Source organism: Rhinoraja longicauda, chromosome 21, assembly GCF_053455715.1.
Source record: "Rhinoraja longicauda isolate Sanriku21f chromosome 21, sRhiLon1.1, whole genome shotgun sequence".
Classification (NCBI taxonomy): domain Eukaryota; kingdom Metazoa; phylum Chordata; class Chondrichthyes; order Rajiformes; family Arhynchobatidae; genus Rhinoraja; species Rhinoraja longicauda.
Genome location: NC_135973.1, coordinates 27,853,923 through 27,866,664, shown reverse-complemented (window position 1 = coordinate 27,866,664; position 12,742 = coordinate 27,853,923). Strand labels below are relative to the sequence as shown.

General features: G+C 48.8%; 1 protein-coding gene across 4 annotated transcripts in view; it reads right to left on the bottom strand.

The window, feature by feature from the left end:
- The window catches only part of zc3h7a (zinc finger CCCH-type containing 7A), an 84,619-nt gene extending 79,240 nt beyond the window's left edge, over positions 1-5,379 (bottom strand). For 2 of the 4 annotated variants that reach the window (XM_078418175.1, XM_078418179.1), the window contains exon 1: positions 4,138-4,383. In XM_078418175.1, the coding sequence (XP_078274301.1) occupies positions 4,138-4,171 (34 nt within the window). In that variant the 5' untranslated portion in view covers positions 4,172-4,383. Of the gene's footprint in view, positions 1-4,137; positions 4,384-5,112 lie in introns of those variants that run through there. The other 2 variants (XM_078418176.1, XM_078418178.1) reach the window with 2 other exon arrangements.
- Positions 5,380-12,742: the final 7,363 nt, after the last annotated feature.

Genomic DNA, 12,742 nt, shown 5'->3' with positions numbered 1-12,742 from the left:
CCTCCTTCCTGACCACCTTCAGCACACCTTTTGGCAGGTTCCGTTTCCTCCGCATGCCTTTTGGGATCAACTCAGCAAGCGAGGTTTTCCAGCGTACAATGGAACAGCTGTTTGCCGGGTTGCCGTGCGCCATCATTGTGGATGACATCCTGGTGTACGGGAGGGACGTCGCCGAGCACGACCGACACCTCCGCCAAGTCCTGGACAGGGCTCGTGAGATCAATCTCAAACTCAATCAACGGAAGTGTCGATTCCGCGTTGAGGAAGTCACCTACGTTGGCCATGTTTTCACGGCGGGGGGCCTGAAGCCAGACCCCGAGAAGACGGCGGCGATCACCGATATGCCCGCTCCCACTGACGTGCCCGGCCTGCAGCGCTTTCTGGGCATGGTCAACTACTTAGGCAAGTTCATACCCGACCTCAGCGAACTGAGTGCCCCCCTGAGGGAGCTGACCAAGAAGGAATATGCCTGGGCCTGGCTCCCGCACCACCAGTCGGCCTTCGTGGCCCTGAAGTCCAGACTCGCACGGACCCCCACTTTGCAGTTTTTCGACCTGAACAGGCCAATCGTCCTCACCTGCGATGCATCTCGATTCGGCCTTGGTGCTGCCTGCCTGCAGCTCTATGACGACCGGCAGCTGCCCGTCTCCTATGCCTCTCGCACAATGACCCCTGCTGAACAGCGATACGCGCAGATTGAAAAAGAGCTCCTTGCCGTGGTGTTCGCGTGCTCCAAATTCAAAGACTACGTTCTGGGCAACACCTTCACCATCGAAACTGACCACCAACCGCTGGTCTCTATTCTGAACAAGCCCATCCACGCAGCCTCGTCCCGTTTGCAGCGGATGATGCTGCAGCTTCAGCGCTTTACCTTCGATATCGTGTACCGCAAGGGCAAGGAGATGTTCGTGGCAGACACTTTGTCCCGTGCCCCACTACCTTCCATTTCCCGCCATCCGTACGAATCGGCTGACCTGATGGTGTTGAACGTCAACATCGTTCCATCTTGGCAGATGCAGTCCCTGGTCACACACACTGCCGCTGATCCTGCCCTGCAACAGCTTGAGAGCGTCATCCGCCGTGGCTGGCCTGACCGACGGTCTTCCCTGCCGGCTGGTGCCGTGCCCTACTTCCTGGTTCGGGATGAACTGGTGCTGCACGCGGGCGTGGTGGTGAAGGGTCACAAGGTCGTGGTGCCGGCCGCGCTGCGAGATCACTACTTCAAGACTGCCCACAACGGGCACCCCGGGGTGGAGGCCACTTTATCCCAGGCCCAAGCACAATTTTACTGGCCTGGCATGGTTCGGGACATCCGGGACAGGGTCTCCGCCTGCGCTGCCTGCAACCGCCTACTACCTCATCAGCCTCTCCTGCAGCAGCCGGCTCCCGAGTTGCCGTGGATGGCTGTTGCCGCCGATATTTTCGAGTGGCGTGGCAAACACTACCTGGTCCTGGTGGACTCCTACTCCAGCTGGTTCGAGGTGGACCTGCTGCCGTCCCTCACGTCTGCTGCCGTCATCGGGAAGCTTCGCCGCCACTTCTCTACCTTTGGTTCCCTGGCATCCCTCCAGTCCGACAACGGGAGCCAGTTTACCAGCGCGGAGTTTGCCGCTTTCGCCACCCTGTGGAACTTTCGCCACATCACCAGCAGCCCCGAGTACCCGCAAAGCAATGGACTTGCAGAGCGCGCTGTCCGCAGCGCGAAGGAACTGATGGAACGTTGTCGGTTTACCAGTTCTGACTTGTACCTTGCCCTCCTCAACCTCCGCAACATCACCCGGGACCCCGCGCTCGGCTCCCCGGCCCAGCGCCTCATGTCCCGCACCACTAGACCCCCCATCCCCGTCTCCCAGCAATCCCTGAAACCAACGGCTCGCAGCCCTGCAGCTGTCAAGGAGCGCATCATCGAAAAGCAAGTGATTCAGAAACGCTCCTTTGACAAATCGTCCCGTCCCCTTCCCCCTCTGTTCGCTGGCCAGGTTGTCCGGATGGAGTCCGCCTCGGGTCACAACCGGCTGGCCGTGGTCGTCGGCAATGCTGACTCTCCACGGTCGTACCTGGTTAATTACGAGGGCACCGTGTACCGTCGTACCCGACAGCACCTGATGCTGGTCAACGAGCCTGCACCGCCTCCAGCGGACCCGTATTCACCTCCCGTCCAGTCACCGGTGCCTGATGTGCCTCCTGCTCCCGTCCATCCTCGCGTGCCCCAACCTGCGCCGTCTCGACTGTCTGTGCCCGGCTCGCCCCAGCCCCCTTCCCCTCCTTCGCCTGCGCGTTTGCGGGTATCGCCGCCCGGTTCTCCTCCTTCCCCTGGTTCCCCTGCCTCGGTACCCGCACCCGTCCCTGCTCTTCCTTCGGCCGAAGGGGATGGGGGGTTGCGCACCCGCTCTGGGCGAGTGGTCAGGCCGCCTGTCCGGTACGGTGGGTACGAGTAGTCTGTGTGGTGCTGCATTCTATCTGCTCCCTGCTTATAGTTTAAGTCTAGCGTATGAGCCGTGGTCGCTTTTGTTTCCAAGAGGAAGGATGTAGATCAGTGCATGTTCCTTTAACATAGTGACCTCACCACTACTAACCACTCCCCATGGTCTCTTGTATAACTGTAGCTTCCCCACCTCCAGCTCGCTCTCTAGTGCCAGTGATGACCACGGACAGCTAGGGCATAATGTGTGTAGTGTTATTAATAAACTTATTTAGTAAAAGACTCTGCGTACGAGTGACATCCTTTTACACTCACCACCTTGCATCAAAGGCCATTCTACAATCTGCCTTCCCAGCTGCACGCTGTACTGTTCAGGTTCCACAGACACTGCCAAACCGACTGAGCATTTCCAACATTTTCTGGTTTTATTGCTGAACCCAGATGTTAATTTGATCCATATAATTTGCTAGCCCATCATGCAATAATATTTACAAGCTTCATACCATGTTTCCTACCATTCTTTTGCCAATCTTCCTACCTCTACAATGCTCTATCGACTGCTTTCTAGCTGATACCTCTTTACATCACCTCTCTTTCCAACCCAACTCTGTATTGTCACAAATTTAGATGAATATAGTGTAATAACTGTGTACCCTGCCATAACATCAGTCATACTCTGTGAATGGTCCAGGATCCAGTACTCACCCCTGTGGCACCCCTCTCTGCCAACTTGTACACCATCCATCCCTCTTCCATTTTTACTAATCAATCTTACATCCCTGTATACCTTTCCGTCTATACATTTACCCCCATCCTGTTGTTATTAGGTGACACCTTGTGCTGATTCTTTATTATGTGTGTCTTGAAAATCTAGACATACCACAACTCCCACATGCTATCCCACAGGCTTACTTGGTCCATTTTTTTTTACATAAAATGAACTGCTTTAAAAAGCCAAGGTTGGGTCCATTTCAAATCACCTTTAATATGCATGAGGCAACAAAAAATACAAGATGCAAACATTTGAGTTTGCATTTCTTGTGGGGGGAAGCACTTGCCGGTGGTCTTCGGGTTTTTTTTTTTTTAGGAGAAAAATGTAAATATGCACAGGTAAAACATACATTTTAGCCGAGGTCAGCGGCAATCAACGCCACTGGATTGCACAGCAGTTGATGGCTGGGCAAGTGTCCAGAGTCAAGAGTGTTTTATTGTCATACATGTCCCAGATAGAACAATGAAATTCTTACTTGCAGAAGCACAACAGGATATGTAAACATCAAGTCAAGTTTATTTGTCACATACACATACAAGATGTGCAGTGAAATGAAAGGTCACCCAGCAATAGAGCAATAAAAATAAACAATGTCACACACAATCACAACCAACACACAAAAAAAAAGAAACATCCATCACAGTGAGTCTCCTCCAGTCACCTCCTCACTGTGATGGAAGGCCAGGATGTCTTTTCTGTACACTAAGCAATAAACGAGAGGGAAAAAGTTCAGCGTGTGTGTGTCTATACACACACACGTACTCACAGAGACACATATATACTGATATGTATGTGTGATAATACACATGTATGTTGTCCCAGCCCACACGGGCCTTGAAGCAGTGGCGCCAGGCGCCTGCCTCCCTCCCTCCCTCCCTCCTCCCCCCCTCCCCGGCGCCCACCGCATCCCACAACCCGAGGCCCAGCCAGGCTCCCTGCTCACCCACGGCCTGCAGCTCGCTTTTTAAAAAGAACATTTAGGCTGCAGCTTTTCGGCGGGGAGTGTGGAGAGATCTTTGAGGCCCGGGAAGGAGGGAGGAAGGGAAGGAGGAAGGGAAGGAGGGAGGGAGGGGAGGAGGAAGGGAAGGAGGAAGGGAAGGAGGAAGGGAAGGGGAGGAAGGGAGGGGAGGAAGGGAGGGGAAGGAGGGAGGGGAAGGAGGAAGGGAAGGAAGGAGGGAGGGGAAGGAGGGAGGGGAAGGAGGAAGGGGAAGGAGGAAGGGGAAGGAGGAAGGGGAAGGAGGAAGGGGAAGGAGGAAGGGGAAGGAGGAAGGGGAAGGAGGAAGGGGAAGGAGGAAGGGAAGGAGGGAGGGGAAGGAGGAAGGGAAGGAGGGAAGGAAGGAGGGGAGGAAGGAGGGAAGGAAGGAGGGGAGGAAGGGAAGGAGAAAGGGAGGGAGGAAGGGAGGGAAGGAGGAAGGGAAGGAGGGAGGGAAGGAAGGAGGGAGGGAAAGAAGGAGGGAAGGAAGGGAGGGAGGAGGCGACCCTCTCCCTCTCCCCTCCCTCTCCCTCTCCTCTCCCTCTCCCCTTCCTCCCTCTCCCTCTCCCTCTCCCCTTCCTCCCTCTCCCCTTCCTCCCTCTCCCCTTCCTCCCTCTCCCCTTCCTCCCTCTCCCTCTCCCTCTCCTCTGCCTCTCCCTCTCCCTCTCCTCTCCCTCCCCTCTCCCTCTCCCTCTCCCTCTCCCCTTCCTCCCTCTCCCTCTCCTCTCCCTCTCCCTCTCCCTCTCCCTCTCCCTCTCCTCTCCCTCTCCCCTTCCTCCCTCTCCCTCTCCTCTCCCCAGGGCCAGGCCACCCCTTTGCAACCACAAACTTTTTTTTTTAAATCCCTTCCCCTTCCCCTCCCCTCTTCTCTCTATCTCTCTCAATGCAAAATAAAACTACCCCAGTTTGACCCCTTTCCATTAAGAGTGGTCATAGTGCACTTACTTGCCTGTTTACTGTCCCAGGGCAGGCAGGCGAAGCCAGGTCTTTTGTCCTCAGTCACTGTGGGTGCAGCTCTGCTTTCTCCATTGCACCTTTATTTTCTTTTCTCTCCTAAAGATATCGTCGTCGTCGTTCCCCCTGCCCTCCTTCCTTCCTTCCTTCGTTGTCAGTTGACAACTGCCACCTACAGAGGAGCGATAGAGAGCTCAAAACGTGCAAGGAACACTGGACAAATAAATACAAGGGAAATCTGAAACCGGGAGCCAACGTTAACCCTCCTCCTTCTCTTCCTCCTTCTCAGCTTGTAATTGAAACCGCAGACGGAAACCTACACGTGAAAGTACTTTAAAACAAGTTTCCATCGTTATTTCCTGAAATCGTGCCAGTCTCGTTTTCCAGCAAGCATCACTCGTTCGCTTGCAATTCGTCCAATGCAGACACCACGAATGTTTAATGCACACTCTGAATTTATTTTTTTATAATGGGTAAATTATCGAGATCTAAAAATCATAAAATGTCCTTGTCAAAACCCACATGACATCCATGATATTACATTGCAAACAGCACTTTAAAATACTAGTTGATTGTAAACATTAGATCATACATTTCATAATCACAAGCCTCGTGATGAAAAAAAATTAATATTTTTTGTGGTCTACATTTGTTGTTGTTGTTGTTCGAAGATGACCATGACTTCACTTTCAATCTTATTATTTCGACCGCTGATTGGGATCCCCGCCAGAGAGGATGGAGAGAATATGCTGGCCGAGGTTGAAGTCATGACTTGCGCTTGACTTGGATTTAAGTGAGGGGGAGTTGTGCAGATCGTCGGCCTCACTCTCTCGTCCCGTCCTATCGGGTTCCAGCAGCAAGACATAGTCGGGACGGGTAGGGACAGGTCGGGATGCAGTGGATGGTCAGAACTGTCCTACATATCTCACTCTGCCCTGTTTGCGCTCCATGACGATTTGCTGGGATCGTCTTTCTGCCCGTTGAACCTTCTGGTGGTTTCCTCTGCGCAATCCGCCGAACCCAGGCTTCACGTGCTAGGTAGACAAGCCCTAAGCCGCTGGAACCAACGACTTGCCGACTGTACTTGGGGCATCCACACAAGACAGTGGAGACATCGTGGGGGCGGGGATATTCCTGCGGCTGATCCCATGGCTTGGGGGGACAGTTCTCTCCGGGCGGTGGTCCGCAGCCCCACGGGAGGGGAGCGCCGTCCGCCGGCTGCTGCTGCTCCACAGGCCCCGGGTATGGGCCCCAGACCACCGGCTCGAGTCTCCCCGGGGCGCCGGCGAGGCTTCTGTCCCGGCCCGGGAGACCCGGCCTCCAGTCGCCTCCAACTCCGGCCATGCTGCCCCCGGGAGGCAAGGTCGTCCTGGCCTTGGCCCTGCCCGCCCGCGTTGTACGAGGGGTGGCGGCCGTGGCACCGCGGCGGGACGAAGGCGGCGGCCGTCGGAGGCCCGCGGTAAGATGGCGGCGCCCTCTCCATGGCCGACTCCGCTGCCGCCCACTAACCTACAAGGTAGGTAACCTACAAGTCCGACAAGGTAAACCTGGATAGACTTAAGAGGAGGATGATGGCAAAGCTAACATCGCTGCTGGACAACGACTCCCACCCCATGCAGGACACTGTCACTGCACTGAGTTGCTCCTTCAGTGACAGACTCCTTCACCCTAAGTGCGTGAAGGAAATATATAGGAGGTCCTTCCTTCCCGCTGCTGTGAGACTGCACAACCAGCACTGCTCCCAGCAGACGAGTCAACAATAACAGCTAAGAACACACAGAAAACTGATGACAATTTATGTATCTTTTATTTATAATGAATGATCTCTTGCTATCCACTTTGCTGCTGTAACACTGTAAATTTCCCCGGTGTGGGACGAATAAAGGCATATATTATTATGTTAAAAATAACCTGCGCCTTTAAGATCAGAAATGTAATTCCTTTGGATGTGTAGGAAAAAAAACCTTCGATTTAAACCAGCATTTGCAGTTTTTTTTCCTAAACTAATTCCTTTGGATTTCCAGTATAATTTAATTGCTGTCTGGTCAAGGTCTATTCCAACTTGAGTTTGTGTTTGTGTTTGTCAGTTTCAAGGTGCAGCCCACAAACAACCTATCATGTATTTAGCATTGGCCGTCAACAACCATGTGCTTTAATAGGAACAGAGTTATAAATTGCGTTGCTCCTGTTGGGGTTGGTGATATATTTGTCGGATGCTCGATTTTTAAAAAAGATTTATGGAGCAGTTGGGGAGAATGGTAAAGAGGAGGCATAAATACCAATTACGCACATTTGAGGAAAATAGTGGCTGGCTGAGTTGTAATAATAACGAATTAGAGTATTTGTCAGTGACAAGTAAAGAAGATGCAGAAAAGTAGAGGAAAGACAGAGGAAAGCTAGAAAGGATGCAGAGATTTACCAGGATGTTGCCAGGATTCGAGGGCCTGGGCTTTTGGGAGAGGTTGAGCTGGCTTGGACTTTAATCCATTGTGCACAGGAGGCTGAGGGGTGATCTTGCAGAGGCATAGAAAGATCATGAGAGAAATAGACAGGGTAAATGAACAGTCTTTTACTCAGAGTTGGGGAATCAAGAACCAGAGGACATAAGTTTAAGGTGAGGGGGGAAAGATTTAATGGGAGCCTGAGGGATAACGTTTTTACACAAAGGGTGGTGGGCGATGGAATGATCTGCCAGAGGAGGTAGTTGAGCCAGGTACTATCACAAAGTTTTAAAAAACAGGTAGATGGACAGGACAGGTTTAGAAGGATATGGGCCAAACACAGACAAGTGGGACGAGTGTAGACGGGGCATATTGGTCGGCCTGGGCAAGTGGACCCGAGGGGGTTGTTTCAATGCTGCAAGACTCTATGAAAAGTGGGAAGTGTTCTCATTCTTACAGTGTCACGGAGTGGTGAGAATTTAAGTTGGTCATTGATGTGCATAAATAATTTAGATTAACAAGCACTTTGGGAAGGGGGAGGGGAGCAAAACGTGATAATTGTAGATAAATGAAGGAGTGAGTGAAGCTGCCTAGAAAGTGAGAAAAATTCCATTTAGGAATGCAGCATTTTCCCCCTAGGCCATGTCTGGTTCACTGACAGTCTTTGAGTAATTGTCTGCACTTCTAAAACATAAACAAAATGCAAGCAATAGTAATCAACACCTTTTCATTTATTTAAAGAAATTTTCAATATCCTTTTTTGGTTGTTATTTAGAACAAGACTTAAGATAAAGGAAACTCTTGCTTAAGCTGCTTTAAGAGTCCGATAGTAACGATTCAAACTGAAAATAATAATTCTACAAATTTTAATCATCTGACAAAACGTTAAAAATTGCACTAAGATGTGCCCTTCCATGTGTGAGATAAGTGTGTGCAGCTGCTAGTCCTGTTGCCTCACAGTGCCAGAGATCTGGGTACAATACTGATCTCTGCTGCTGTCCATGTTGAATTTGCACATTCCTCCTGTCCCGGGGGGGTTTACTCCAGGTGCTCTGGTTTCCACCCACGGTGGCGCAGCGGTAGAGTTGCTGCCTTACAGGGTGTAGGAGCCATTTGCGCTTAAATTAGTTACTGTCATTGTATTATGGCTATGTTTAATATTTCTAGTTTCTGTCTTTTTTGCATGCTTGTGTGTGTCAAGTCAAGTCAAGTGATTTGATACGTAATGGCGAGTGTCTACATGGGAGGAGGCTAGCGTAGTGACAGAGATTGTGGGTCAGTTTAGTCTCGGAGGATGGAGAGAATAGTTTTTTACCACACTCGCGCCAGCCACACTCACAAGGACCACACGGTAACGATTACATGATTTTTACTGTATTGTTTGAAGAAGAAACAGTTGATAAGAATGAAAAGTTATGAATTACTCTTTTGATTTGTGCTACTTTAATAAAGACCAATTAATTAAGAAACAGCATTTGGAAGATTCGTTTTTGTTATCTCAGAGTGCGGTGTGTGCGTAAGCTATATCTTCATTCCATCCCCATGAAGTAATGGCTATCAAAGTTGGACTTTGAGAAGGTACAGAAACTGCCATTACATTAGAGTAAAAAACTTTTCTCTGAATGGAATCAGATGAGAATGCGAACATTGTGCAATCTAATCTGGATCAACTACTCAACCTTTGCCATGGGGTTGGGGAAAAACAACACTCAATACTGTGTTTACAACTACCAAAGGAGCAACTCGAATGGCACACTCAGTGGTTCCAAGAGAGGGTGGAATTCTTTGATGGTTTCATGGCTGACGCGGAGAAGTGGTTGTCTGAAACCATAGCTCAAACATTGCACTCTACAGTAGAAGGTGCGATGCAATAAGGTGTTGAAGTAGGAGAAGAAATTACACCTCAGGATAGTGTCTCGAACGTTTCAACGCAAAGATCCAGACGTAAATCTGGTTCTGTAGCCAGTTCAACTACGAGGGTCTGCTCAAATGGAAGCTGAAGCTGAGATGGCTGCTCTCTCGCTAGAAGCTGCCTCCTTAGAGAAAAAATATGAGATTGAGGCACAAGAAGAACAGCTGGAGAGAGAGGCTGAGAGACAAGAAGAACAGTTGAGAAGACAAGCAGAACAGCTGACGAGAGGGAAGGAACGGTTGGAAATAGTCATGATGCTGGCAGTTGCTTGAGCAAGGAGGGACATACTGGAAGGCCAAAGATCAAAATGCTGCTCGGAAGAAGAGTTCCTTAATCCAAGAAGGAGCTACTAAGCTGGAAACAGCAGCTAAAGTCAACCCACAGCCAGAGCCAGTCTGGTCTCATGACGCCAAACTGGCACTGAGTAAGTGGATGGTGGACAAAATTTCACCAAAGCAACCGGGTGCTAGACCGAAGCAACCTACCTTTGGGATGTCTGTTAAGGCTCAAAATGAGCCTTACTCTTCTCAGAGGCCTGTTCATCAGCTACCTGCACCCAGCCAGAGACAAACAACTGATTATGGGACTCGTGACACAATTTATCCGGATCGATCTGCACTAAGCCAGGGATCGCAAAATGAATTCTATGAATTGATAAGGAATCAAACGAGAATCAGCAAGCTCCTGGTTCAACAAAATCTTTCTTCCACCTTACCCCCAATGGAAATTCCTAAATATCATGGTGATCCTTTACAATATCAGACTTTCATAGTAGCGTTTGAAGAAGGATTGGAAATGAAAACTACAAGTCACAGAGATCGCTTACGATTTCTGGAGCAATACACAAGCGGATATTCAAAGCAGCTTGTTAAAAGTTGTCGACATTTGCTTGCGGATGAGGGCTATCAAACGGCAAGAGAGTTGCTTGAAGAGCATTTTGGTAACAAACAGAAGATTGCTAATGCATACATGACAAAGGCCTTTGCTTGGTTAGTTATCAAGGCGGAAGATGTGAAGGCTTTCCGTGAGTTTGCAATATTTCTTAGGGGTTGTTGTAATTTGATGAGAAATAGCATCCACATGGAAGAAACGAATGTCGTTAGTAATATGAAGGCCATCGTTCTAAAACTGCCCTATAGGCTTAGAGAAAAGTGGAGAGATAAAGCAGGCCTGATACAGGAGGTTGACGATAGAGAGGCCATGCTTCCTGACCTGGTGAATTTCATGGAAAGAGAAGTACGGTTAATGTCAAACCTACGCCATGGGAATATTTAAGATCCTAAACCAGCGACCGTCATAGGCTCTACCTTTACTAAAACATAGGGAAGATTAGGCCCCAAGGAAAGCAGTTTTGCTGCTGCCGTAATACCCGTAGAAATGAAGGAAGGAATGAAAAAGGATGTATCTACCGTTAAGCCACAAGGGTTTTGTTTTTCATGTAATGAAGTTGGTCACACTATAAGATGGTGTCGAAAATTCAAGAAAAAGGAATATAAAGATAAGATTGACTTCTTGAAGGAGAAAGGAATCTGTTATGGATGTCTGAAGAAAGGACACATGGTTAAAGACTGCAGGAATTTGATAACTTGTAATATATGCAAACAAGATCATCCTGAATTGCTTCACGTTGAACAGAGGAATACGGACGAGAAGCCGGAGCAAATGGAACAAAAGGAGAAGCCAGCTACGAGTGATGTTGTTGCCTCACCTCAGATAAATGCGCGTATTGGGGCCGGGGTAGAAACCTGTGTTTTCTCCATCTTACCAATACAGGTAAGGAGCAGCGAGGGGAATATAATGTTGCAAACATACGCATTTTTAGACAGTGGAAGTTCAGCTACCTTATGCACAGAAAGCTTGATGAGAAGGCTGGACATTACAGGAGAAAAGATTAAGCTTCTCTTGAACACCATGAATGGTCAGAAATGCTACGAAGGTTATCATATCACAAGTATGGAAATATCTAGTCTGGAGGAGGACAATTTTATACAAATATCTGATGTGTTTACATAAGAGACTATGCCCGTCTCTCATCCAAATATACCTAAGCAAGAAGACGGAAAAATGGCCTTACTTGAAAGATGTCAAGATACCTAAAATAAATTCTGATATCGACCTACTTATCGGAACGAATGCTTTGAAGGCATTAGAACCTAGAAAGGTTGTTACCAGTCAAGGAGATGGACCGTTTGCTGTGAGAACCAAACTCAGATGGGTTATCTATGGCTCCTTGAGAAGGAACAACAAAAGCAGGAAAAGGAATGACCATACTGCTGCTGCCATCAATCGAATATCTATTGTAAATCTAGAGGAGTTGTTGACCAAGCAATATAATCACGACTTCAGTGAAAGAACCAGCAAGGAATCAGAAGAAATGTCCAGAGAAGAAGTAACATTTTTGGAAATTATGAATCACTCAGTAAAGATGATAGAAGGACACTATTGCCTAGACTTACCTTTTAGACAAGAAAGTGTTAGTCTGCCGAATAACCGTTGCATTGCAGAACAACGCATTCAGAATCTGAAACGCAAGTTTGGCAAGAATACGAAATTTCATGATGAATATACATCTTTCCTCACAGAGACGATTGATAATGGTTATGCCGAAAGGGAGCCAGAAGACCAGCTGAATCGAAGTGATGGAGAGCTTTGGTATATCCCACACCATGGGGTGTATCATTCAAAGAAAGGAACATTAAGAATGGTCTTCAACTGTGCTGCGGTTTTCAAGGGTAAATCACTTCACTGTCAACTGCTGCAGGGTCCAGACTTAACGAACTCACTCATCAGAGTTCTTATCAGATTCAGACAAGAGCCGGTAGCTTTGTTGGCGGATATCAAGCAATGTTGCATCAGGTCAAGGTATCGGAAAAGCATGTCGACTACTTGCGATTCCTATGGTGGCCGGATGGTGATGCACAACAAGATCTCGTTGAATACCGGATGAAGGTACATCTCTTTGGAGCAGTGTCATCACCAAGTTGTGCAAACTTCGCATTGAGGAAAACCGCCGAGGACAATAAAGCTCACTTTCCAGAAGAAGTGACAAACACAGTAAAGAGCAATTTCTATGTGGACGATTGTTTAAAATCTATGTCTACAGAACAGGAAGCAATTCAAATGGTAAAACATCTGACTTCCCTCTGCAACAAGGGAGGATTCATGCTATCGAAATGGATCAGCAACAGCCGTGCTGTATTGGAAACCATTCCACTAGATAACAGAGCCAAGGAGACCTGGGAGTTGGATTTGGACAAAGACAATCTGC